The sequence below is a fragment of the Otolemur garnettii genome, unplaced genomic scaffold (assembly GCF_000181295.1).
Source record: "Otolemur garnettii isolate 467f Iridium unplaced genomic scaffold, OtoGar3 scaffold00001, whole genome shotgun sequence".
NCBI lineage: Eukaryota > Metazoa > Chordata > Mammalia > Primates > Galagidae > Otolemur > Otolemur garnettii.
The window spans coordinates 60742321-60770092 of record NW_003852396.1 but is presented as its reverse complement, the minus strand read 5'-3'; the positions used below and the strand labels follow the sequence as shown (position 1 = coordinate 60770092).

Below are 27772 nucleotides of genomic sequence, written 5' to 3'. Positions count from 1 at the left end.
GCAGGACCCTACAGGACTTTGGCTTTTACTCTGGGGCAGAAGGAAACCTCGGGAGAGCTTCAAGCAGGGGAGTGAGATGATCTGACGCAGGTTATAAAAGGACGTCTCTGGCAGCCTCACGGAAAATGGCCTTTGTGGAGGAGGCAGAGGCACAAGGCTGGTCATTTGCACGCCACAGGCTCAGCATGAGGGGTGAATGAGATAATATGTTAATCCCTATGATAGAGGAGTGCTCAACCACGGTGACTGCTGTAGATGACTCGGGCTGCCTTGTACCTCCCTTGTCTCCTGCAGACAAGTCTTGGATGACCACGTGGGTCCCTCAGGTCCCTCGAGTCCTTGCCCACTCAGTCATTCGTTCTGCCCCTGCTTCTTCAGCCCTTGACTGAGGGTGGAGCTCCTGGCACACCTCCATGCACAACTTTCCCCTGCTCAAGAGTGTTCAGGGGATCATTAAGCCCACACTCCTGGAGGCTGGCATCCCACCCATATCCAAGTGCTCTCCCAGACACATTGAATACCTGAGGAGAAGTAGAGCTGGATACAATATGTCCCTCCCGGCCGAGGGACTGATGACGGTGACTGCACTCAGATGGCAAACTGATGGTCATGGGCCCTCCCCTGAGATCCCCAGGCCACCACCCAGTGTGCGCCAAACATGGTGAGCACAAGCTCCTGCCTGTCGCAAGCTTGCTTCTCCCCCCTCCACAAGGATGGGTCTGCTCTTAAGCTACAAATGACATGTGATTTTCCAAACCAGTTTCTTTTTACTGCTCCTACCTCCCTCGATACCTGCCCCTATGGGCCCCTCACCTATTACAAAATGCCCTCACTTTACCTTTATTTGTTTTGACAGGAGACTCCGGTTCCAAGTCTTAGATTTCCATATACCACTGCCTTTCCCAAGCTCCTCCGATCATCCATTCCCCTGTCCTTTTCACTCTGAATTCAAATCACAAAGAATTAACATGGGACCCACTGGGCTCGAATAGAACAGGAAAATCTCTGACAGTACATTTCCACCAGCCTGGAAAGCAGCCACTGCCACCCTCTAAAGTACCTACCAGTTACAGAGCATTTAAAGGCTAATTCTGGGCTCATCCCACGGGGGTTAGAAGTACTGGCGCCTGGATTGACCCCTACCACCATGTGGATCTTGGGGCAAGACAAAAAAGATCCTGGTCCCCAGCACCAGTATTCAGAAATAGCATGGCTGGCCAGGTATAATGTCTAATGCTCATAAACCCAGTGCTTTGGGAGGCCGAAGCAGGAGGATCACTTGAGGCCAGGAGTTAGAGATCACTCTGGACAACATAATGAGACTGTATCTTCACAAAGAATACGAGAAAAAAATTAGCCAGGCATGGTCGTGCACACCTGTAGTCCCAGCTACTCAGGTAGCTGAGGCAAGATTAGGAGGATCCTGAGCCCAGGAATTTGAGGTTGCAGTGAACTATGATGATGCCACAGCATTCTAGCCTAGGTGTCAGAATGAGATCTTATCTCTAAAATAACTAAGTAAATATATAAGTAAATAGCATGCCTGAGGCTTTTTGTTCCATACAGATGCTGAAGCATGGACAGCCACTCACAGCTGTAGGATACAGATGCCCCCAGTTATTCTAAATGGGTGGTCCTGAATGCTATTGCAGAGTGTAAAACCCTGAAAATGTTAGTGTGGAAACTTTAGGTTATCAATACTGGCTATGCCTGACATAATTGATGGCCTGGGTCTGGGACAGTTTCCTTACTTAATGACAGGACATCTGGGCAACATTATACCTACAGTGTCACGCCTGTCTGATTGGAATGTACAACTCTTCTTTCATAACACCACAGGCTAGGAATATTGATATCGTCCCGAGCAGCCATTAGGACAAACAAAAGGGAACATGGTCCTACACTGAGTCCTCCTTCCTCCCCCCAAGCTACCTGTATCATGGTTAAAACCCCCAGCTGGCAGCCAGCACTGAGTGAAATGTGCCCGCAAGCACCCACTCTACTTCACACATCTTTGTGACGCCCCTCCTCCTACCAGCCTGTGTCTTTATGACCTGGATGTGGCTTAAAAGTAGCTCTGGCCTAGGGAGCCAGCCACCATGTTGCAGGTGATGACCACAGCCCATCTAACCACTGCCCCCTACCCCCATGACCCACACCATCTACCAAGGTGCCCCCTGCCAGAGCACGGCGTCTTCCCGTAGGGGACCTCTCACCGATCATGTGTCACATACCTGAAAGGATTAGCCACCAAAGTTATAACTCTTTCTTCTCACATCCTCCCCTCTGGGCACATCCCATAAACCTCATTCCCATTGTGGCTAGAACTTTCTTTCCTGGGCCTGCCAAAGCAAGCCTACTGCTTACAGCCATCCAATAGCTGGACCTCATGCAATGTGGGGCCTGCTGTCTGCCTCCATGAGGTGGTCACCCCTTTATTTGCACCACAAAGCCACCAATCCCAACACTACTGATCTAGGCCTCTAGGACTTGCCCTATCCTATGCTGGGCCAGACTGACAAGGCATTGAATGATTGATTGATGTTTTCAAATTGGTCCCTGGCCCAGATCATGCATCTATCCAAATAGACATGCCTCTGTTTATATTTTCCTGGGCCTGCATAGCATAACCAGTGGCATAGCCCATCATGGATATTAAAGAAACATGAGAGATTAGGCATGCCAGAGGAAACTTTATTTACCTGTTCCACTCCCCTAGTTCTCATGTTCCAACTATCTAAGTTCACCTGCACACTACCAACTCTGACAAGCTCCTTAGCATTTTTCTGACCACTCTGCAATCAAACCCTCCTGATCTCAGTGTCCAGTTGGAGGTGATGAGCCATCTTCCCACCCATTGCCTTAGGTATATGTGTGAAATCTGAGGACAGAGGAGTGGGGCAAAGGGCTCACAATCTGATCACACAAAAAAACTAGCAGATGCCACAGAGAAAGGTCAAAGTTTCTATCAGTAACACAAACAGCAGCAGCACTTAAAGCTTTCACTGAAAGGCAAACTCCCTGGCTGCAGGGAGGGCTCCAGATGATTTGCTAGCTGCCTGGGAGTAAGTGCCCTCAAAGGATACACTGTGTCCTGCTGTATGTGAATAAATATTGCAGGCAGAGTAATCTAAATAGCCTAATGGAAGTACCACCAAACCAGAAACAAATTTTTCTGAACTCCCTAGCACTTGGACTTCCCTTCCAACTTGAGGTGACCTTGTTTCAGGGGACCCTCTGGCCTGCAAGTGGACTTTACATGCTCAGCTGGCTATGCCAGTCTACAGAGAATTATATTAACAAGAGCCTTGGCACGGTAAATCAAAGGTTAGGGAGTGAATTTTGAAGAAATTGAGTTGGGTGCAAAAAATCACTCCCATGACATTCAGCCAAATTGTTAACACCCACAGGGACAGAAACCATCAGATGCCTCAGCCCCACTCACATTTGTGACACCTCGTAAGTCACATGCAGGAAAACCTACCCTTGCCCTTTTTGCATTGCCTGCTCCCAGTGTGACCCTCCCGGAATAGAACCCTTGAAATTAGTTTGCCCCTGTCCACTGCCTCTCAGTATTACTCCACGGGTGGCTGGGCTCTTGTCTTAGATCTAGGTCCCCAGAACCAAGCTCTGTCTCTGGCCCCAATGTCAGGGAGCCTTTTTATCAACGGGTCCCTCACCCTGGGACTCCCCTCACTGCTTCTGCCTGCGTAAGTAATATTGATTAATTAGCTAGCTGGCTCAGGGATGGTGTGGTTTGACACCAAATGAAAATGCCTTTAATGCATCACATTAAAAATGCCTTTAAATGTGGAAGAAATGGGTTCCTTTCTCTGGAATACTGTTATGGTCCAACTTGGTGACTGTGCCTCCAACTCCTGAGCCCCAGATCCGATCCTTATTGGGCTATTTCTTGCCAGACATAATTGCTCTGCTTACCGGGTTGGTTAAGGGTGAGCATAGAAATCTCTGGTTGTTCATCCCTACCAAATCCTTCATAGCTTTGTAAGCTGGACCAAGTTTTTTAGCCTTCCTGTAACTTAGTTTCCTCAGCCACAAAATTATGATTGTGATACTTCTTTAGGGTATTGTAGGTAAAAAAGAAAAAACTTTATGGAAAGCTCCTAGTGTAAGCCTGACACAAGGGAAGGTCCCCAGTACCACTTCAGTGCCTCATCAAGGGGGCAACTCAATTTCTGCTTCCTCCAGGAAGCCTTCCCTGACTGTTTCCACTCTGATTTCTCCTTAATCCTATTTGACTGCAGTTTTGGTCAGTATCTCACTGTTGATCATGTATTTGTTCTGTATTACCTATGTGTTCCTTCTGATTTCCAAGTAAGAGATGAAGGTCCTTGGACGGAGGGACTACATTTTACCTGGCTCTTCTACTAACTTGCTGTATCATTTTGCTTCCTTAACTTTCTTCCTTTTAACTTTCTTGGGATTTCTTTCTTTCTCTGGGATAGCAAATAAACAGTATGCGTGCCAACATGCCCACATCCCGCAGCCTCAGGAGGCATGTCAGTATTCTATGATGATCCTCTTTCCCTCTGTCCAAGAACCTGGGTCCAGACTCACAATTCTAATACAGTGCTCTGGACAGTGTCTACTAATTTATCTAATACACATATATCAAGTACTTACTGGGTACCACCCCCTTGTTCAACGTCTAGGACATAAAACTTGGGACATCCAATTCCTGCCTTTGTGGAACTTATCCCTTAGTGGAGAAGAAAGATAATACACTAATATGTAAATAAGAAAATAGCAGGTAGTGACAAAGATAACAATGAGAATAACACAGCGCTGTGTTGGAGCCTGGGGAGGAGGCTACTTCAGATTGGATAATCAGGGAAAGACCTTCTGCAACCATTGGAGGTTTCAACCTGGTACATTTGGTATGAGCCTATGAATACGTATTGAGTGTAAAATCAGAAGACTGAGGCAGCTTCCATCCCACCCCCTACATTTGTACAGTTGTGTGGTCCTAGGCAAGTTATCCACTTTCTCTAACTCCCACTTTTCCTCTCTGTAAAGTTGAAATACTACTACTACTGATCTCAGATGGTTGTTATTGGCACTAAATAATATATATAAAATGTGTGGTACATAGTAAGTGTTCAATAAAAGGTAGCTATGATTTGCCACAATAGGCCCACCTATTCATAACTGTAATCAGTTGCCAGAATTACTCAAAAGATAAACCTAGCAAATGCCACTCACTAGGAAACACCGCCTCTGTGTTGACTGTGCCTAATGCAGCTCTTCCTCTTGCAAAGTAAATTCTCAGAAGCCCTTCTTCTGCGCAAGAGTCTAAGGAATGAGTGTCTAATTTAGGCAGCTCTGGAAAGGTCTTTAGCCGAATTTCCTCCCCTATCAAATGGGAACCTGGCTATTTACTCTTTCTAACTCATGAGGGATTTCTGAGACTCACACAGATGAAAGATTTGCCAAGGGTGCAACACAAACAGAAGACTTGTCAGCTCAGACCGGCCGGAGCACCCAGCTGAGGACAACTGAGGACCTCAGCCCTATGCGTTTGGAACAGAGGCCACTCCACATTCACAAGCTGGGCTAGTACAAGAAGAAGAAGAAGGAAAAAAAAGTCGACAGGAAGCAGCCACTTCAACCAGCAAAGAAACCGTTAGAATCCATCCCCGCACCCTGATGCCAAAGTGCTGCCCGCCCCACCCCTGCTATCAGGGACGCTCTGGCTATCAGGAAGCCCCGGGGGTATTTTTCCCTAGTTTATCAAGGACCAGTGGAAACATTTCTCCAACTGAAGATAAAGACTCTTCTCTCTTTTTCTCCTTTCTTCTAACTACCTAAACCAGAGGGTTCCACTTATTTTTTTTCAGTAACGACCATTCCAAAAAGAAGACTGTTTTTCAACCTCAACTTGAAGTAACTAGTGGAGAGGCAGGTAAGGTGTGTTTATATAATTCATTTGTCGGTCCCCTCCCTCCTTCCATACATATTTAATTATATGCTTACTCCATGCCACCCACTAGGCTAAGGCTCTTGGATTCAATTCTGAGCAGAAGGAGCTTGCAGTCTTTGGGGGTCCCAGACTACACTTAATAATCACTGAATGTAGAATTGCAAATTATGATTTGAACGCGGAGAGAGATGATATACATTTGAGCTAAGAGAGAGTGTGTGTCATAGTCTTCTAGTCTTGGCTTTGGTCATCCAAGTGGGCATTTTCAGGGTTAAAAGGATACCTCAGGGCCCAGGAGATTTGTTGCCACTGGTATGGGCCAGTCCTATTTCCCATACCAGGTCTCATAGCCGGGTCCTTGCAAAGGTGAGGATGGAAATGCCTATAGGAGTGATAGAGAAGCCAGCATAAACCTGCCAGGACCTCCTTCAAGATTCAGTTCACTTTGCAGAACTTGCCAGATAAAAGATGTTTCCAGAGAGAGGGCCACATAGAAAATACAAATAAAATATTTTGTAATAACTTTTCCTTTGTAAGATACGGCTGAAGGCAGCCTTCTGCAATGTGATGGGAAGCGCCGTTCCTTAAGAGCATGAGAGGAAGTGAGCCGGCCCACGAGCAACCCCAGAGCCTTGGGAAGGGCGCTGTGGCCTGAATGGGGATTAAAGATGCTCTGCTTCTAGCGGGACTCCCCCTCTTCTACCACCACCCACCCACACAGAGCCTGTACACTTTCTTCACTGTCACTCAGATTCTCAAATGAGAGGGCAGATAGAAGACAGCTGAGCTCCTTAAAGAATGAGACTTTCCGTCATAACAAACTGAACCATTTTCTCCTGTCCTTGGAGCCAAGGGGGCTTCTGAAAAGGAGGTTATCTGGAAGTCAGGGATCAACCCTGTTCTTGAAGCCCTAAACAGGCAGGGCTTGCCATCCAGGGACCTGAAGAAAGTCTCATTGCTCACGGGACTGGCTCCACCATAATGCCAGGGCTGGCAAATAGGTCCACGGATGAACCCGAGAAGATTGTGCACACTCTGAGACGACACGTACAATTCTGCATGTCGAAACTGAGTTGCATCTAGATATAGTTTTAACATAACCAGCTTTTTAGGGGGGGGGTTGGCTTGGTAGTAAAATACATATCATAAAATTTACCATTTCACCACTCCCCTGAGCTCGGTTCAGTGGCATTAAGCACATTTATATTGTTGTACAGCCATCACCACCATCCAGCTCCAGAATGTTTTTTTATCTTCCCCCAACTAGAAGGCTTTTCCCATTAAATAGTAATTCCGCCTCATCCCCAGCTCCTGGCAACCATCATTCTAGTTTCTGTCTCTACGCATTTACTACTCTAGTTACTCATAAAAGCAGAATCATATAGTCTTTGTCCTTTTGTGATTAGTTTAATTCACTTAGCTTAATGTGTTCAAGGTTCATTCCTGGAGCATAGGTCAGAATTTCCTTCCTCTTTAAGGTAGAAGAATATTCCACTGTCTGTATGGACCATTCTCGACAGGCACTTGTTGCCTCCAGCTTTGGGCAATTATAAATAATACCACTATGAGCCAGGGCACACAAATATTTGTTGAGTTTTTGTGTTCAATTCTTGTGGGTATATAGCCAGAAGTGGGATTGCTGAATCATATGGTAATTCTACTTTTAATTTTTCGAGGTACCACCATACTGTTCCGTAATGGCTGCACCATTTTACATCCCCACTAACCCCATGCACAAGTGTTCCAGTTTCTCCAGATCCTCACCAACACTTGTTATTTTCTTTTTTTCTCCTATAATAGTCATCCCAATAGGTGTGAAGTGATTAGTGATTTTGATCACTAATGATGAGTGACATTGAACATCTTTCCTGTGCTCACAGGTCACTTGTATGTCTTCTTTGGAGAAATGACTGTTCACATACTTTTTGTTGCTGTTGGGTGGTAGGAGTTCATTATATGTGTTGGATCTTAATCTTCTATCAGATGTGTGATTTGTAACATATTCTCTGGGTTGCCTTTTCACTCTGCTGATATTATCCTTTGAAGCATACCCGTTTTAAATTTTGATATAGTCTAATTTATCTATCTTTAATCTTGTCACCTGTGCCTTTAGTACATAGCCAAGAAATCATTGCTAAATTGAATATCATGAAGCTTTTCCCCTACCTTCTAAGGATTTTAGAGTTTTCCTTGCCAGGTTTTTAAGAGGTCTGTGACTGACTACCAATCCATGGGCTACCTTCAATACTGATTCTGGGGAGCTCCAGAATGTATCAATGTAAAGACCCTCAGGCCTTTGTGAATATGCCTAACATGGATGTGATATTTGAAGACTTCAATTCAAAAGGAATTATTAAGTATCTCCAAATTTATATCAGCATCCTGGGAGCTAGCAAAGATGAAAATCATGGTTTCTCTTCCCCAAGAACTTAAAGCATGATGCCTCTTTTGCACAAAACTTGAAATTATTGCACTACAAAACAGAGTCTAATAGACTAACCAGGCCCTAGCTCCAGTAGCTGTGAGAACTCAGGGAGGGAGCACACCATGAGCTTCGAGGGACAGAGAAATCTTCAGGGCAAAGCTCTGATTTCTTCCTTGAACTTAAAGCAGTAAGTCAGTCCAGGGTCCAGAATGAAGGTGGGGGAAGGTTTGATGGTGCCCAAGGTGAAAGAAGGATGTGTTGACTCTGTCATCTGATTTGCCTTGTCCATCAAGGGGTTTGGATCTTCAATGGGTGTTCAAAATATTAAAATCGGAATCTCTTTATATGTAGGTACAAGCAAAATTTTTCATAGAACTTGACTATAGTTTCCTCTCCAAGAGCCTTATATGCTCTATTTCATAGAATCCTACAACAGCTCTATGAGATAGGTACTCTTAATGTTCTGACTATGGATGAGGAAGCTAAAATGCAGAGAAGTTGGTCAATAAATGCTGAACCTCTAAGGTGGGAGCAGGGGTGGGTGAAACCTGCAAGGGAGGCACTTTCAGACCCCTACTGCTCCTAGGAGCAAGCTAGGGAATTCCATTTCTCAGGCCACTTCCATTAGGACAGGCTGTGAACTTAACTCTGCTGAGAACTTGCTGTGGAATTGTGACCTTTGGGGATAGCTCCTTCGGCACTTTGCTTTACTTCTTTTCTTGTCAACAGTGGTTTGGAAGTTGCTGGAATGGGGGAAATCAGATGGCTCCAACAGGCAATGTGGCAGATAAGCAACAGAGCTGTTAGCAGCTTCCCCGGCACCCTAAGAGGCACAGTCTGGCACTGCTAGCTGAAAAAGGGGGTGGGAGAGGGCTGGGGGGGGCTCCCCAAGCCTGAGGCTTGCTGATGCCTTAGGTGAACTTCATCACTTTCTATAGCACCCTAGTCTCAGCATTCTTTGGCAGATGTCCTGATTGGTTAGGAGATTGCTGCTTCCTGACAGTGGTGATTACTTCTGAAAGATGAGGTAACAGCCACCACTGTCCTTTCTGAGCATTTACTAGGCATCGTCATTACGCAAAGCATTTTTATGCATATCATCCTATTGAAGCCTCTGAAAACTCCCATGAGGAGAGCAGGCACCCCGATGGCCTCACCTTGGTCCTGACCCTGCTGAATACTGCTATTACCTCTGTCTTCCATTTGACAGATATAGGAACCGAGATTCAGAGAGGTGAAGTAACTTTCTGTAAATCACACAGCTAGCAAACAGTTGGGGTACATCTCTCTGACTCCTATGCTCATTCTTCTAAGACTTATTTTTGATATGGCTTTTTAAATTGATTTTGGGCTACTGTATAGAAAACCTGAGTTATTTATCACTAAAACGTATCCATTAGCTGGCCCTGAAATGTTCTGCAATGAGTTTAAGAAGCAGATGACTATAGCAGTTGAACAGTTTAAAAAATTGTGTATGGAAGCTGAAGTTGTATTAAGGTAGATCTTTATTTTCCTATATGTAAATGTCACAAAGAGCAGGGCCTATGCTGCAACTAGGCTTCTTCTTTTTTTTCTTTTTTTGAGACAGAGCCTCAAGCTGTCCCCCTGGGTAGAGTGCTGTGGCATCTCAGCTCACTGCAACCTCCAACTCCTGGGCTCAAGCGAGTCTCCTGCCTCAGCCTCCCAAGTAGCTGGGACCACTGGCGCCCTCCACAATGCCTGGCTATTTTTTGGTTGCAGCTGTCATTGTTGTTTGGCGGCCCAGGCTGGATTTGAACCTGCCACCTTGGGTGTACGTGGCTGGCGCCTTAGACACTCAAGCCATAGGCTCTGAGCCACAACTAGGCTTCTAATGGTTAAAAAGAGAGGAGTAAACTGTCACTGTTGGCATTTTCTCAATAATATTTGCATTTTCATTTCTATGGAAGTTCATTTTAGCAAAAGAATGTAGCTTTCTTCACTTGAAACTGCTCTTCCCTAGAAAACAATTGCAAACATAATAAGCAAAAAGAATAGAAAAATGCCCGTAGGGAAAAAATGACTCATCTGAGTTCAGGTTCATTGTGCAGGTTGATTCTTACTTCTGACATTCAGGAGGGAAAACTTAAAATTTTTTTGAATTTTAGAGTATTTAAGATTTGCAAAAAGTCAGGGGAGAGGGAGAAGGAATTAAATTTCAGTCCCATTGGGCAAGGATCAAGTACACATTTCCTCAATTCTTAAGAACCATTTTATATGTTCAAATCACCTTGTAGCTCCGTAGCCCCTTCTGCATAAGGCATATATACTGGTTGCTCTGGGAGGATACAGGGAGGTCATGATTGCTTTAAAATTATTCATAATAAAAACACATTTTGAGACTTGTTTCTAAATGTTAAACTTAAATTTGAGCGATTTAATTGTCCATTGAATAGGAATGAAATCCCACCGGTAGGCAGTTATTTCTTACAACCACTGTGTGTGAAATTGAAATCTTAAGATACCATTTCAAATATTCACCTTCTCTAAGGAAGTTCTCCCCAAAGAGTTGTGAAAGATAAGAAACTGACCCAAAGTCATATGCAGTAATCTCTTTTTCTTTACACACAGGTCAAAGTAGAAGCATATTATTAAAAGGAAATTTTATGCCCAAATTTGGCTGTTCTGAGGTTACCTCTTGGAACCCAAGGATATATTTATTTTAACAACTGTCTGGAGCCCCATTCCAACTGTAGCAAGAAAGGTAGTAATTTATCAGATTAAACAAAAACAAGCAAATACAAACATTATCACCTAGTCACCAAGATAAAGAAAATTAAAATGGAAAATGCTTATAGGTTATTTTTAGGACCAGAATGGAGTGAGGACCCTAGCAAAAGTCTGTTTGCTTTGTGAAAAACAGGAAGTAGATTTTTAATTTGAATGGGAAATTATTATTTTAAAACTCTCATTTCAACTTTAAATTCCAAGCTCTTTTAAAATTATCTTGATGTCCTTTTGCATAACATGAATAGTTAACCACTTATAAGCGCTTACTATATGCCAGGCTCTTTCTGCACAATCAATCTCTTATCTATTACTAGCCCCAGTTACAAATCTATGTGTCACACTTTGCATTCATTAGCTCACATAATCCTCACAAAAACCTAGCAGTTAAGTCCTGTCATCTCCATTTTACAGATTGAGGATACTGGGAGTTAAATTCCTGCTGTTCAGCCAGGTTCACAGCGGTGTTAAAGGGAGTTAGAATACAGACAGTCTGACTCTGGAGCCACTACCCAATACTGCCTCCTCAGACGTACTTTCCTAGGCCATGCTAGCTGACAAGTAAGAGCCTAAACAAATCTGGCAGTCAAGTCCCAAAGTCCCAGCCTTTAACCACCTCATGGACTGGTTATGCTCGGGTAAACTGTTGATCACAACCTGTATGTTTCTTTTCATCTCTGATAGAAATGAAAGTAGAGGCTCGGTGCCTGTGGCTCAAGTGGCTAAGGCGCCAGCCATGTACATCCGAGGTGGCGGGTTCAAATCCAGCCTGGGCCGGCCAAAACAGCAATGATGGCTTCAACCAAAAAATAGCCTGCAACCAAAATATAGCCGGGCGTTGTGGCGGGTGCCTGTGGTCCCAGCTACTTGGGAGGCAGAGGCAGGAGACTCGCTTGAGCCCAGGAGTTGGAGGTTGCTGTGAGCTGAAATGCCATGGCACTCTACCCAGGGGGACACCTTGAAGCTCCTGTCTCAAAAAAAAAAAAAAAAAAAGAAAGAAAGAAAGAAAGAAATGAAAGTAGAGAGGTCCTCGTTACATATTTATCATATAATTTAGACTTGCCTAAAAATTCTAGGGCTTTTTCTTTTTTTAACTAAAAGCAAGGATCTGATCAGGAAAAACATTTTATATGCTGAAGTCCCAGCTTCGACCTAAGGCTGCTGTTAAAGCTTCCCTTGACACACACAGCACACACACACACACACACACCACACACGGACGAGACAATGAGACAAGGGCATGCAGACAATAGCAAATCCTGGCTATACTTGTAATAAGTCAATGAAGATTTGGCTCTGAGCAGGGAAAACAAGCGTCTAAGGATTCACTTCTAACTTCAACCACTACCTTTCAGGGTGAGCTCAGCCAGGCCCATCAATGTCATCTTCGAAATGGGAACACAGTGCTTATGTCTCTGATCTAGACTGTTCATATAAGGCTGGATTCTGAAAGGACTTGGTGGTTTCCTCTTTGCAAGCCTTATGACTGGCATCATGCACAAACAGGCCTTAATAACACTTTCTAAATGCAGACATTTTCAAGAAACTCTGAGGTCCGAGGGAATCAGTTTTTCTCTGTGGAAGGGCAGATTACTAGCCCCCTCCTCTCCCCTTCTGAATGTCTCCCTCTTCCTAGAACAAGGTTGGAGGGGACACTTGAACCCCCAAACCAAGTCAGCCTTCTTCCTCTTTGCCTGACCCAGGCCAAAATAATCTCCCAGATACAGTTCTTGATTATTGGAAAAGCACTTTCTCTGGTCGAGGTATTACTAGCATTTTACAGGAGACTGGGGGGTGAGGTGGGCAGTTTAACTGTTGGAGTGAGCTTTCTGAAAGGTAGTGAGGGAGGGAAGTCTCCCGTCAGCAGATGGAGAGGAGACCAGGACCAGGGTGGTCTCGCCCAGCCTTCCTCCCTCGAGATTAGCTGCCCCGGCACTACTCAGGGTACAGCCGTGTGGTCCCAGCTTGCGCAGCTCCACTGCCTCTCTGGAGCGCAGCCGCAATCCCAAGCCCGCAGCCAGCAAAGTCGCGCAATCCTGGGCGTCCCAGCGCTCCGCATCCGTGGACCTGGGACCTCGAACCCGGGGCGAGCACGAAAGCCACTCGGAACACTTGTATTTCTGTACGTTTATTTCACATTCTTTTCTTGCTTGCAAGAGCTGCCTATTGGTTACTTTCAGCCTTAGTTAAACCCAAAGGAAAAGACAGAAGGTTGGAAGCCCTAAAAAATGATTTAGCGACTGCCCAGCGTCTTCGCCATGGAGAGGTGTCCACTGAGCGACTCTCTCTTGTCCCCGATGCTGGTCCCTTTAAGAAGCCAAGTCAGTCCTGATGCTACTGTTTGTATTGCTAATACCCAAGAGCCCCGTTTAAAAAAAAAAAAGGGAAAAAAGGGGAGGGGGGACTGGGCAGCTGTCTCTTTAAATGTGATTTCCTTCTATTGTATTTGAATCGCGATCAGGAAAAAGGAAATGAAACCAGAGACAGAGGGAAGCTGAGCGAAAATAGACCTTCCCGAGAGAGGAGGAAGCCCGGGGAGAGACGCACGGGTTCCCCACCCCCCGGCCGCCGCCCCCTCTGCCCTCGGCGGCGAGCTGCGCGCCACGACCCCGGCTGAAGGTGCGAGGGGTTCGGGCGGGCGCGCACCATCCCCGTGGGCGGCGCGGAGCCGGCGACAGCGCGCGATCGGGACCGGGCGGCGGCAGCGGCGGTGGCGGCGGCGGGACCGGGATGGAAGGTTAAGTCCTGAGCAGCAGCAGTAGCTGCTGCAGCCGCCCGGGGCCAGGCTGCGCGCCCCGGCCCCTGCTTCGGCCGCGGCGCCCCCGCAGCCCGGTGATTCGCTCTCTCTCTTTGGCGTTTGAAGGGAGCGCGGTGACTGTCCTTGAGCGCGGAGGGGCGAGCTCGCCGCCGGAGCGCCGAAACAAGCGGAGGCGCAGGAGCGGCGGCGGCGGCGCCCGAGCACCCGAGGGGGTCCGAGTCCCGGCAGCCAGCCAGCCCCGCGCCACAAAGGGAGCGGCCCCACCGCCCGGCACGCCGCCTCCCTCCCCAATGTCCTCGGCCATCGAAAGGAAAAGCCTGGACCCGTCTGAGTAAGTGTGGCGCTCCTACCCCTGCCACCCATGATGTCCACGGCCTCGCGCCCTGGAGCGGCGGGGTGAGGAGGGGTTGCGCGGGCGGCCTCAGAGGGGGCTTTAGGTGCGCGCCTGCGGCGTGCCCTTGGCCCCCTCTGCTTTGCAAGGGGCTCCCCTATCCTCGCGGGTGACTCGGGGCGAGAGGGACTTGGGCGGCGGGCGGCCGAAAGAGGGGATCGGTCGGTTAGGGAGCCTCTACGGGCCCCTCCACGCTAGCTGGGACTCTCCCTAAAGCCGCCGCGGGCCGGAAAGTTTGCACTGGAGCAGGCACAGAGGGAACGTGGAGGCGCGCAGGTGCAGTATAGAGAGCGTTCTGGGTTTGAGTCGACCCTCTTTCTCTTTGTCCATTTGGTCTTGGAAAGGGGAACATTCCAAGTGGAGGCCTTTGGGGGACCTCAATGGCCCCCTTCTCGGTCCGCAGATGGAGCGGCTGCCAGCTGCGAGGGTAATTAGCTGGTGAGAGGTCCGACCAGTTCACCTAGGAGCTCTCTCTGGTCTCCGGAGCTTTCTGGAGCAGCTAAATCCGTACACATGTACCCGCTCCCCGTGGTCCACTGATGAGGGCCTGTGAGCCTCAAAAGTTAGTGCACTATTGTGTATAGGTGAATTTTTCTGAGGAGCAATGCCATAGTTTTTGTCATAGTCTCAAGAGGGTTTGGGGGTCAGGGAATCAAAGCTGTAGTGAGCACTTGCCGCATCTGTTTTCTCAGTCTCATACTGTTAGGGAATGTTCTATTCCCAACCTGTACACCGAACCCATTCTTTAGTGTAAACATGAGGATCCAGGGGTGTTTAAGATATCATTTTCTTGTCAATGCAAATGCCCTTTTAAGAGTCATTAGCTGTCTGGTTTTGAGAATTTTTGTTCCTTTGAAGTCCTCATCTAATCCTTTGAAGGGATTTGTTACACAAGACCAAAGGAGCTGGTTAATGGCTTGTCCATTTGTGCTTTTAAAGAGGCATTTGTTTTGTTTTTTCTTTTCCTGCTCTAAAAGAATTGTGCTTTCCTGCTTGAAGTATCCTCCCTCCCCAATTTCAGCTTTCTGTGGTGTTTATTTACCTGGGTTTTGCCCTCAGTTACTGGCATAAAAGCTCAGCACCTTCTCATAAAACACAGGAAGTACCACCATCCAGTGAGAGTATAAACATCACTGTTCAGTCTTGAAAGATAAGACACCAGTTCTATAAGGAGCTAGGTTTGTCATAACAAAAGCCCAGCTTGCTTAAACGAATTCCCCAAAGAAAAATAGCAATTCTTTTAAAAGTATACATCTAGGCAACAATGGGTTTAAAGGGTGGTTTGTTCACTTTTTATAAACTTAGAATTACAACCCAGCTCTGAGTTTCAGAGACTGGGCAAGATCCTAGTAATACAATATGGGAGTGAATTGGATGAATTGGTGCCTAATGCCTTTTTGATCAGCAGAATTTAGTGACTCATCCTTTTAGTAGAGGATAAATCTGGAGGTTTCCGTTCCCTGAAGGAAGTTTGCTCTTTTCAAAGTTTGCTTTTTTGCCAAGGTTAGAAAATGGAAACACAGCAGGCCTCTACCGATGGAGGCTCACCTACATCATCCTTCCCTGTTGCCCAGTCTAATCAAAGATGAAGGAGCTAGTTGAGAATTGGCCACAGCACATATGTCCCCCCCCCCTTCTGGGAAACTGTTGAGAAATTATCCCAGAAATCCAAGCTAAAGTGATACTCAGACATAATATTCAGGACAGACTCCGGGAGAATAGAAAATACTAATTCTGTTTAGTTATTGTCTTGGATTGCCCACCAAAGATAATGTGATGGTATCACTAATTCTAGGGAGCTAAATGGAGTTGCCAGTATCTTATCCTTTCTTTCTCTATCTCATCTCAGGCCATCACCATGGCTCTTTTCCTTTACATTCCTGCTGTAGCCCACTATCCAGCTAGCTGCTTCTTCATGTACTTACTCAAAGCTAACTTGGGTCATGACAGTGTCTCCAAATTGCACAGAGACTTGCCCAGGCATACAAAATGAAACATTCAGGCAGAAAAACGGCCAGAATTCACAAACATAGAGATTTCCTCACCATGCAGTTGGTGGCCCCTGCTGCCTCCCTGTAAGTAACCAGAGCGCTTTATTTTAATTCCAGGCAGTTTTGTACCAGCTATGTGCAAATTCTCTTTCACAGTTGGTTGGCAGTGTCAGCATCAGAGCATCCAGTGTGCTTGAGGTGCCATGAGGTTTTTTGAAAGTAAGATGGGAGAGCCAGGGAAGGAGAAGAGATGTGATTGAGTTGATGCATGTGTTGAGGCCAGGACATTAGTTATTAGAAGGGAGAATGGAAGTTTACGCACAATCTGTAGAAACAAAGGAAAGCAAGTTAGGCTTCAGTGAATTCTTAAAACTGTGGTCTTGATGTTGTTTTTCAAAGAAACTGGCCTGAGCTTCACATTTCCTTGTTCTAAAGATGAAATCTCATGAAGCATTCTTACACTCTATCTACAAAACAAGGGCTTGGTTTCAGTATCCCTATGTGAATGAATATTTGCTGGGAATATGTCATACTTTACCTGACGGAGTCACCTGGAGTTGTCAGAGTACTATAAACAGGGATCACCTGATCTTCTTGTCCCTAAGGATAATGGGTGCTAAGCTCTGTGAGCACAGGCCAATTAGGACACAAGGTCACCTGGTAAGTTAGTGCTACCTAGAAATAGGAGACACAGATTTATACCTCGAAGGTACCCAGGAGGAAAGTCCCTTTGGGAATTTCACAGTTGGAAGAAGGTCCATTTTCTGCAGCAGTAGATTTTTAAAAAACAGATTTGTGTTTAAGCAGGATTCCAGAGAGCACTTGTTAATTATTACATATCAACAACTATCAGGTTTTTCCCGTGTCCCATGTGGTGCTAGAACCGTTCCCTCCACTCCCCTTATTGTCCTTTGGCAAAATTATTTATTTTAAAATGTAAAACAGAAGCGTTGAGGTTTCCGTGAAGCAAAGTGAACAGGAGACACTGTGCTTGGCTTTTTAATGAAAGAACACATATCACAGGTGCACCATTAACTAATTGCCTGGATTGAGATTTCAGCATCTATTTAGTTTCCTTTCATTCTCTATAAAATAAGCATTGCCCTCTCCTCATTTTTCCCCTAAATCCACGTCAGTTTTGCTGTTATAAAAATTTTCAGGTGAGGATGGCTCGGCACCAGTAGCTCAGTGAGTAGGGTACTGGCCACATACTCTGAGGCTGGTGAGTTCAAGCCTGGCCCAGACCTGCTAAACAACAATGACAACTGCAACCAAAAAATAGCCAGGCATTGTGGCGGGCTCCTGTAGTCTCAGCTATTTGGAAGGCTGAGGCAAGATAGTTGCTTAAGCCCAAGAGTTTGAGGTTGCTATGAGCTGTGATGCTATGGCACTCTACCAAGGGTGACATAGTGGCACTGTACCAAGGGTGACATAGTGACACTCTGTCTCAAAAACAAATTTTTTTTTCAGGTGAGGAAAGAAAAGTCTGTGTGATGTCCTTTGTAAGTTTGACAGTGGCCTTAAACCTAGGGTTTTTCTTCAAGGATTCATTCAGTAGTAAGGATAGAATGTGGGATTTCTTTTAAAACAAATAGGGAGAATTCCTATGATATCCTGATGGGATTTTTCTTTTGGAAAGCGAAAGCAACCTAAGATAATTTTTGTTCGTATTCTTTCTTCTTCACCTCTGCTGTTGTACATTTGGGAAGGGCTGGAGGAGAATGGCACATAGAGTGGACAGGGAATTTGCAGACTGTTAGTACCCTCTTAGTCCTGAGTGCCTGCCCTGAGGTTAGGCAGAGCTCTGGGTGCTTGGTATAGGAGGAAGAAAAAGAGGGAGAGCTGTGAAGATGGAGGAGGAGAGTCACAGGAGAGAGTGGGGGAAAGCAGAACAGAGAACAGAGGGGCCAGGCAGTGCTGGGCATGGGTGGGGCTTCTCCGCCACCTTCAGCGGCTTTTGATGCCTCTTGGTGCCCTGCCTTAACTTCTTAGAGAACCTAGGGTGTGAAGTCTTAACCCAAGCTTAGCTGGGGCTGTCTGTAATCTGGCCAAGAGATGTGTCATTCCATTCCTTCTTCTTAGATCACCAAAAGCCAGTCAAGTGACACTCCCTGTCTGGCCCAGAGTGATCCCCAACCCCCATTACTAGTCTCAGCCTGGGAGGTTATCCCTAATGTTTGGCCATGTCTCTAGGGAACCCGTGGATGAGGTGCTGCAGATCCCCCCATCCCTGCTGACATGTGGAGGCTGCCAGCAGAACATTGGGGACCGATATTTCCTGAAGGCCATCGACCAGTACTGGCATGAGGACTGTCTCAGCTGTGACCTCTGTGGGTGCCGGCTGGGTGAGGTGGGCCGGCGCCTCTACTACAAGCTAGGCCGGAAGCTGTGCCGGAGAGACTATCTCAGGTATCTTCCCCCCCACCCTGGGCTCTCGGGAGGGAGGTTGGGGGGTCCATGGACGTCTACACCTGTGTATATCACCCCCCACTGCTGCTTGGGGCTTGGACACCACTTGCCCAGAGAGGTTGGGTCGTGTAGGCTGCTTCTCAGCTCCCTATGCGGAGAACAAGTTGCCCTTTCTTCCCGCTGTAGAAGCACCTTCTTAGGGATGTGTTCCTATGGGGTAAAATGCTAATGTTTTTAAAGGCAAGAGAATGAAAAACACAAAATTCAGGAGAGTGGTTCCTTCTGGGGGTAGGGCAGACCCGGGGTAGGGTGGAGGAGGACACACAGTGGGTCATAGGAACTGGAGATGTCTTAATTTATAAGTTTGGGGTGTGGGTTCTTAGGAGCTTGTTCAAACACTTCAAAACATAGATATAGGTTGTGAATATTTTTTGTATGACTCTAGTGTTCTGTGATATGAAATGTAAAAACAGCATGTTCTTGCATTAAGTCTCCTAGGAGGAAGGTCTGAAGGACATAAGGTCAAAGGCTTCTGAGTCAGTCGTAGGTTTGATTTCCAACACCATTGCTTTCTAGCTCTGTGACCTTGGGCAAGTTACTTAACCTCCCTAAGCCTCATCTGTAAAATGGGGATAATAATAGTACCTCCTTCAAGGAAGTGGTGAGTATTAGAGGGAATAATACAAGTCAAGAACTTGGCTTGGCACATGAGTAGCAAATAGTTGTTAGTTGCTCTTATAACTTACCCTTCTGGCATAATCATTAAGTATTTTCCAAGCTAATGAACAGGGAGATAGTTGGAAGAATGGAAGGATGCAATAGGAACTTGATGATGCCAGGTGAAACAGGAGCTGAGGACATCTCCTGTGCTCCAAGTCAGACTACTGGCCATCTGAATATTCCAGTGCTCGACACGTACCTTTGCCTGGAATGTTCTAGCATTTCTAGTTGCATATTAGCGGTTGCAGAGGTAACTCTCCCTGCCCTCTACTGTCAGATCTGCTCAACTGTGTAGCTGTCAGTTTTTCACTGCCTTCCTGTGGCCAAGGGTCTGTGAAGCATGAGGCCTTCATACATTAGGACCATCCAGCCCAGGGAAGCTTGTTTAGACTTGGGTACCCTTGACTGCTGGGCCAGCTCTCCCTCCCAAATTTGCCCTCAGAGCATTTTACATTTAAAAAAAAAAATCTTTAGCTAATTTCACAGTGAAGGAAGCTTAATCTGTTTACTCAAAGACCGATAAATAAACTTGTTTCCCTTCCTCAATTCCCTGATAAAGACTTGGCATGTTTGTTGGTTGCAAGAAAATAAGTAGGGTTTTTTCAGTGATCATGCTTATGATTTTTTCAATTTTCTTTGTAAGTCACAAGAAAATAGAACTGGGATAAATACAGACCTGGTTTTGCTCGTTCCCACTTTGCCATGTCAGTCGGAAAGCAGCCGGGTAAATGATTCCCACTGGGCTCCAAACTACATCCCTGTCAAATCATTTGAATCTTATTAAATGAAGTGCGGATAGAGTAAGGTCAAAAGAGCCTGGGCTTCTCTCTTTCTCTACCGTTTTATATAACATTCTAGAATAAAACCAGTGCTGCCTGGGCTTATTAATCTTTTCCATTTTCAAAAAGGAGAGGAAAAAAAAAAAACCCTAGTCTGGGAAAGCCCAATGTTAATTAACTTGTGTCTTGGTGACATGAAATAATTCTTCTCCCTGCCACATTCCTAGGCAACATGTTAATTAACTGTGTTAGTGCAGGCGGTTCCAGCTATCCTTTAATATTTATATTATTGTTATTAAAATGGGTCGCAGAAAGCTTATGGCCAGACGCGTCTTGACAGAGGAGAAAAATTGTTTTTGCTTTGGGGGATGGTCCCCTAGCCATGGACTTGTTTACTTGCATTCTTAGCATATCTGGGGGTGTCATTTAACTAATTGAGCCCTCTAATCAGGTTCAGGCCTTCTTGCTCCCTGGGATAACTTATTCCCATAGGATTCCCAGTGGCTAACTTGCCTGTTAAAGTCCTTCTCAGACACTGAGCCTCAAATATTCATGAGACCCCCATGCAGAACCCCTGCCACTGTTGCGGCAAGGATTTATGTGCAAGTGAATTATGAAGAATGAACTCTCAGGAAAAACCTATAAGGAGGCAGGGATAGAAGCCAAGCCCCAGTTGCAACCTCAGGCAGAAGGGAATTCTGGACTGTTTTATTTGGAATCAACAGCAGCTGTTAATGTCTGCACATGGCCCAGATACTCTTTGATCCCCCTCTACAAATTTTTTCTTTTTTGAGACAGAGTCTCAGTTTGTCACCCTGGGTAGCATGCTGTGGTGTCACAGCTCACAGCAACCTCAAACTCCTTGGCTCAACCGATCTTCTTGCCTCAGCCTTCCGAGTAGCTGAGACTACAAGCACTCACCTCAACCCTTGGCTATTTTTAGAAAATTCATGAGCTCAAGAAATCCACTGGCCTTGGCCTTCCAGAGTTCCCCTTTACCAATTTTGTGTGCTTTGTGGGGGCGCCCCCCCCCCTTACAGCGCAGTGTTTCCTAAACTTTTTTATCACATGGCACACTTGAACTTACAGGTAAACTTCAGCAACACATTTAAACTATTTGATCAGAAAAAAAAGAATAAAAATAATATTTACCGTGCTTTGAACTTCTTTAAAGAATAATTAGTGAGCTTTTAAAATTTTCAGGACACGCTAGCGCACCGCACACCAGTTGAAAATCATTGCTCTAGTGGTTTTACTTTCAACACCCACTACCTGCATCTATTACAGCCAAAAGTCTGCCCGCCCCCACCACACCTCCCCACCCCACGAGGGGACCTTAACCAGTAGCAGACACTATGAAAGTACCAAAGCCTTGCAACCTTTCCTGGAGCCTGGGCGCAACTTACACTCCGAGCTCTTCCCTTCTGAGGGATTTTGCCTGAGGTTGCAACTCGGGCTCGGCTTCCATCCCTGCCTCCTGATAGGTTTTTCCTGAGAGTTCATCTTTCATAAATCACTTGCGCAGAAATCTTTGCCTCAGGGTCTGCTTCTGGGATATGCAGCCTGAGACACCGATTCTTGGTGCCAGACGTTAATGCTCAAGTTAAGTGTCAAGTCCAAGATATTAGAATCTCAGGATCCCAGAGCCAGGAGGACTTATGGGGCCTTCTCTTCCAGTTCCCTTGCTTTACAGCCTGCTGAGGGGATGTCATGTGCTTGAGTCACCTAGCTAGTGAGAGGTGATGCTGGGACCTGAACTTGTCTCCTAAATTTGGTCTTTTGTCCTTCCCTTCATTAGCTGCCTGACGTGTATTGTAATTTACCCCCTGACTTCCCTTTAATAAGCTCCCTTCTTTCTTAAGGATCGCACACCCCAGGCAGTTGGATTCAGTCCAAGCACACTGTTTTCTCAGTCGTGTACCCTTGCTCAGGCCCAAATGTAACTTACTGAACAGTCAGGAAACCAGAACTGTCTTTCCACTCTCTGACCTCCAATGTGGCAGTTGCCTACAGCTTCACCATCTGCTGTGTTAGGATAAAACGTCTCCCCCAGTAATGAGTTTGCTCCCAGGCGGTGCTTTGAAAACATTCAAGAGATCTTCAAATGGAAAGCAGGATTCAGAGGGAAATTAGCTGTCCCTGGCTCTAACAAAGAGCTCTCTACTCACAGACCACCTCTTCTTAATTACATTAATTTTGCCCAAATATTGCAAAATTCATCTACTGCCCTTCTCTCTCCTATGAGCTTTCAGAACATTACCAATTGATTTCTCTGACATTCTGAAGATAATAATAAGTTCTAATAAGAACAGGCATTTACCCCAAGTCCTAAAGGATTTATGGGAAACCACATGCTAGCATGCTATGTTATTAGCCACGTGTAAAACTTCCTGTAAGACTGGGGCAGTCGGGAATACACTCGAGATGTGTTAACACATAACTGGCATCGGCTTAGCCCCTGACCATCGGTGCTCTGACACGCTCTGTTTGGTCCTTCTAACAGCAAGTGAGATCAGTGCTATGATTGCTGCCATTCATGGAGCTCAGAGAAACCAAAGGTCTCACCAGGGTCACTCGGGTACTCACGGCCTCCTGGACATTGAAGCTGTGTCTTCTGTCTCCAGTGCTCGTGTTACTCCACTTTCACAGCTGATTTCTTAACACTTCAACCTGCCTCCCAGTCCCCCGGAAGTGCTCATTAATACGCAGACTGCTGGGCTTCTCCCCCGACTGTCTCAGCTTAGGGCTGAGAGTCTGTATTTCTAACCAGTTTTCAGACAGTACAGATACTTCTGATCCCAGGACCAAGACTTTGAGATTGAGTCTTTGGTACGAAGACTGCACTGAGCTCTACCAGGTTATATCTCCCCCCTTGACACTGAGTACTGCTTGAAGTAAGTGACTGATCAACTGAGGCTTAAGAGGGTCTTGGATTAAATGTCAGAAGAGAAGTTTTCCCAAAGATTTATAGCTGTGGGGCAGTGAGGACTATGAGTGGAGATCTTCCATTCATTGTGGAGAGATGCCATTTGACCTCTAAATTTCTGGAGGTGCCATGTGTTTTCTGTGCAACTCCCTGTCTGCAGCACCTGGGCCCCCAGGGAATGATCAGGTGGAGATGCGCTTTGCAGCTTATTGGAGGTATTCAAGGCCTGCCCTCCCCCATGGGTAGAATCAGTGGCTGTTATCAGTGGTTGTTAACAGGGCAGTTTGGGACTCTCAAAAGGATGAACATCTCATTGCATTTCTCCAACTCCTCTTGGAATACTTGCCTGAGCCTTTATCACAGATCATTTCAGCTGAGAGTGTCATCCACAGAAGCAGGGCCTGGGCAGCCTAGGGGAATGGGGAGTGGTTGCTGGAGGCAGGGAGAGGGCTCAGGATAGGGAGGAGTTACGCTGCACCCAAATGCCAGCTTCCTGCCAGCACTCTGCCTGCTGGGGGAGGACAAGTTGCAGTCCCTCTAGGTAATGACCCTTCCTGGCTTCCTGGACGTTCAGCCTCCTTTCTAGAACTGGTCCCCAAACCCTGTCTTCCAGGATTGTCCCCGCCACTCACTGTCTTCTTAAGGCTTTTGTTTCTTTTTGCTGCAGGCTTTTTGGCCAAGATGGTCTCTGCGCATCCTGTGACAAGCGGATCCGTGCCTATGAGATGACGATGCGGGTGAAAGACAAAGTGTATCACTTGGAATGTTTCAAGTGTGCCGCCTGTCAGAAGCATTTCTGTGTGGGTGACAGGTACCTCCTCATCAACTCTGACATAGTGTGCGAACAAGACATCTACGAGTGGACTAAGATCAATGGGATGATCTAGGCCAGTGAGCACCTGGACACGCTTCCGGTGTTCACTGAAGACACCGTCTCCGTCGGGTCTTCACTCGTAGGCACTTTGGGAGTTTGAGGGAGGGGTGAAGCTCTTTTTAGGGGATAGTAGACCCATATTGGACACTAAGACATAGCATTCAAGTGAACTAATGCGAGGGCCAAGACTTCAAGGGGATAAAATGACCAGAACATAGGGAGAATTTATGGTCACAGACTATTCTCAGTAACTGACACCATTAGCAGAAGAAAGGACCATTTAGGGGCAAGCACTCGTTGTGCTTTTATGATGGAATTTCACCTCTCCAGATAGGGAGTTGTATAAAGACTTGTTAAGAGCTTTGACACTTGCCAACTAGAGATGTGCAATTGATTTCTTTTCTTCCTGGCTTCTGTACCAACCCTGTTACACTTGCTGTACTCCATACAAGGGCAGGACAGAGAGGAGAATAGTCGCTCTTTTTATCTTGGCCACCTTCCCAAGGCCATAAGCTTTGGACCCTCGGAAAACTGCATGGAGACACATTTCACTTGAGAATGGAAACCACAACTTTGAACCAAACAGTTATTTAAAGCAATGCTGATGAATCACTGTTTTTAGACACCTTCATTTTGAGGTGAGGCATTCCACAGAGTGTTTCTATACAAATATAAATCTTAAAAAAAAAAGTCGTTCAACTATTTTATTATCTTAGAGTATATCAAAAGATTTGTGGTGTGTAGTAAAAAGAAATGACTCTGCAGACTTAATAAAAATGACAGACTGAGATGGAGTGTGGTTCATTTGATTGTGACTTAACCATTGGGATAGCAGGAAAATCGTCTGCTTTTTCTATGGTATAGGAGAAGTAAACCAGCAATTTACTTTTAGGTCAAATCAGAACTTCATTTATTGCAAGGGTTTATGTGAGGCAGGCACATTTCTACATTCCAGGCAATTATATAACAGGTCATCTTGTAGCTCAGAGGGATGTAGAATAATTAAATTGTTATTGTAAAATGTGCATTTCACTTCAGCATTGTATAGAATGAGTGGAAGGCAAGATCATTGCCTTTGGGAAACTTGTAACCTAGAAAGGACACAAATACATAAAACAGATTCCCTTTGGGAGAAAAGGTAATTACCTAGTTTGAAATGTGGGAAAGATGCTGAGCTTGACACTTCGATTTTCCAAGACGGGTGGCTCAGGGTATTTTATGACAAGTGGTTAGGAGGACCTTACTTTGAGGATTTAAAGCAGGTACCGTGGTTGGTATGTCTGCCTTCACCCGGTCCCTGTGGCCACCATGAGCTGACTCAGAGCGCCACCTGCTGGGCTGGTCTTCACCTCTCAGCTCACTAGCCCAAAAGCGTAGTCGTGAAGAGCAAACCCAGATGAAGAATAAGTGATACTTTTCAATGATTTCATTAAAATGTTGGCAAATACAAGTCTAAATATGTTTAATTAGTAAGACATAAGAAAATGCAGCTAAGGATACAGTTAATTAACTATGAGTTTCCTTTAAAATCTCCCTCACTAAACTTTTTTCTTCTTCTAGAGGAGAAATAACAAATGATGGCTTTCTTGTTCTGCAAGATGCTAAAATTGGCTGGGAAATTTGACTGCTGCAGGTGGCCTATTTAAATGAAATCCTCTCACACTGCATTCCAGCTCAGGTGGTGGTGGTAAGGAGGTACCAGTGAGGGAAAATGTTTGTCCTAACTCAGTGGTTCTTAGTTGTCCCCTGAACCAGCAGCATGAGCATCACCTGGGCATGAATTAAAAAAAATATATACAAAAAACAGATTCATGGCCCCGCCAGATACACTGAATCGGAAACCCTGGGGATGGGCTTCAGCAGTGTTGCAACAGGGCCTAAAGATGATTGTGAACTCACACTCCAATTTGAGAATGGCTGTTCTAAAACATACCCCAGTGAAGAAGAGCATGTATTCGAAGTTGTTAACAGTTAATATTCGGCACAAAGGTTATTCACTGGGTACTTTTCCACAAGTTCCCAAATACTCTCTACCTTTGGTCCCTAAACTAGAAACTTTTACATACTTTTATCACTTAGCTATCAGTTGTTTTGTGTGTCATTTACCAGATTAATCACAATGTAATCCACCATATTTTTTACCATATTGACATTAATAATAAGAACAATTAAACAGGATATAGCTATGAGATTTTCTTATAGGCAGTATTAAGTAAAAAATAAAGATGATCCTTACTTTGAGATCCTCGTTATAGTACAACACGTTTGATTTAAGAAATCAGCTAATACCTTGGCCATCCTCAACAAAGTAATTGACATTTTCCATTTGTCAAGGACACCATCTTTCCAGAATTGTGGATGCACAGGCAGAGTGTGTGTAGGCAGTCACCCCAGGGACCTAAATGTACTGATTTGAAAGGAAATATAACCAGTTCTATGAAAAAACTTTGCTGACCCCTATAGGGTTTTTATAATCCTCTTCCTTCAGGGGTGTCCAGTCTCTAGGCCCCCAACCAGGCTGGTCTTGTGAGGACTTTTTTTTTGCTTATCTGTGGTGCTGGATATCACAGAAAATTTGCATGGTTCTGTTTTTTGCTAATCAGCTGTTATCAGTGTTTGTGTAATTTTTTTTTTTTTTTTTTTTAGAGACAGAGTCTCACCCTATTGCCCTTGGTAGAGTGCTGTGGCATCAGAGCTCACAGCAACCTCCAACTCCTGGGCTTAGGTGATTCTCTTGCCTCAGCCTCCCGAGCAGCTAGGACTACAGGCACCCACCACAACACCTGGCTATTTTTTTGTTGCAGTTTGTCGGGGCTGGGTTCAAACATGCCACCCTGGGTATATGGGGCTGGTACCCTACCCACTGAGCCACAGGCGCCACCCCAGTGTTTGTGTAATTCATGCGTGGCCTAAAACAACTCATGTTCTTCCAAAGTATGTCAGACAAAAAAAAAAGTTGGACACCACTAGGCCAGTAGGGCATGACAACTAGAACTCTGACATTTTTAACAACTACTTGACCTTTTGGGTGCTCACAAATGGTGGATTTTCTGCAAGACAAAGGAGTTGAGATTCTGAAGACCGCTGGGCAGACTTCCTGATGCCAAGACTCATCATCTACAACCTGCCCAGCTCCAGCTGTCCCAATGCACGCAGCTCCTTTGTTACACCGGGACTTGCCCCAGTACACACAGCTATTTCTTAAAAAGCCTGTGATCTCTGTTAGTTGTAGAGATGGATTTGAGGCAGCTTCTCTCATACTCCTGAAAAGGTATCTTTCATATTTAAAAAATTCCTTTCTAGGCTGGGCACAGTGGCTCATGCCTATAATCCCAGCATTTGGGAGGCCAAGGCAAGAGGATAGCTCGAACTATTTCAAGACAAGCCTGAGAAAGGGTGAGATGCCATCTCTACTAAAATAGAAAACTTAGCTGGGTATTGTAATGGGTGCTTATCGTCCCAGCTACTCAGGGGGCTGAAGCAGGAGGATTGTTTGAACCTAGGAGTTTGAGGTTTCTATGAGCTAGGCTGACACCATGACACTCTAGCTCAGGCAACAGAGTGAGACTATGTCTCACACACACACAAAAAATTCCTTTCTTCCTTAGCAATCCTCATTGTCTCAGTAATTGGATCTTTGTGCAGCCACCTACTGGACCAGGCTGAAGCCTACAAGGGGTTTCAGTAACAGAAGGACATGCACAGAGACATTGAGAGGGACCTGCCCTCAAGTCTACTCTGCTGGTCCTTGCCCAAATGTGCTACCACATGCTTTAGGCTCAGGGTCAGAGAAAAAGGCACCTGCTCTCTCCC

At 45.7% G+C, this 27772-nt stretch overlaps 1 protein-coding gene across 2 annotated transcripts; it reads left to right on the top strand.

The window, feature by feature from the left end:
• The first annotated feature begins 13596 nt into the window (after positions 1 to 13596).
• On the top strand, positions 13597 to 24747 carry LMO2 (LIM domain only 2). 2 transcript variants are annotated; one of them, XM_023509168.1, is made up of 4 exons: positions 13597 to 13730; positions 13975 to 14200; positions 18445 to 18660; positions 23753 to 24747. In XM_023509168.1, exons 2-4 carry the CDS (start codon positions 14160 to 14162, stop codon positions 23970 to 23972), a joined length of 477 nt encoding a protein of 158 aa, XP_023364936.1. In that variant the 5' UTR covers positions 13597 to 13730; positions 13975 to 14159; the 3' UTR covers positions 23973 to 24747. The 2 variants fall into 2 exon arrangements, with proteins under 2 accessions (XP_023364936.1, XP_012656656.1); XM_012801202.2 differs by having other exon boundaries at positions 13671 to 13848.
• Positions 24748 to 27772: the final 3025 nt, after the last annotated feature.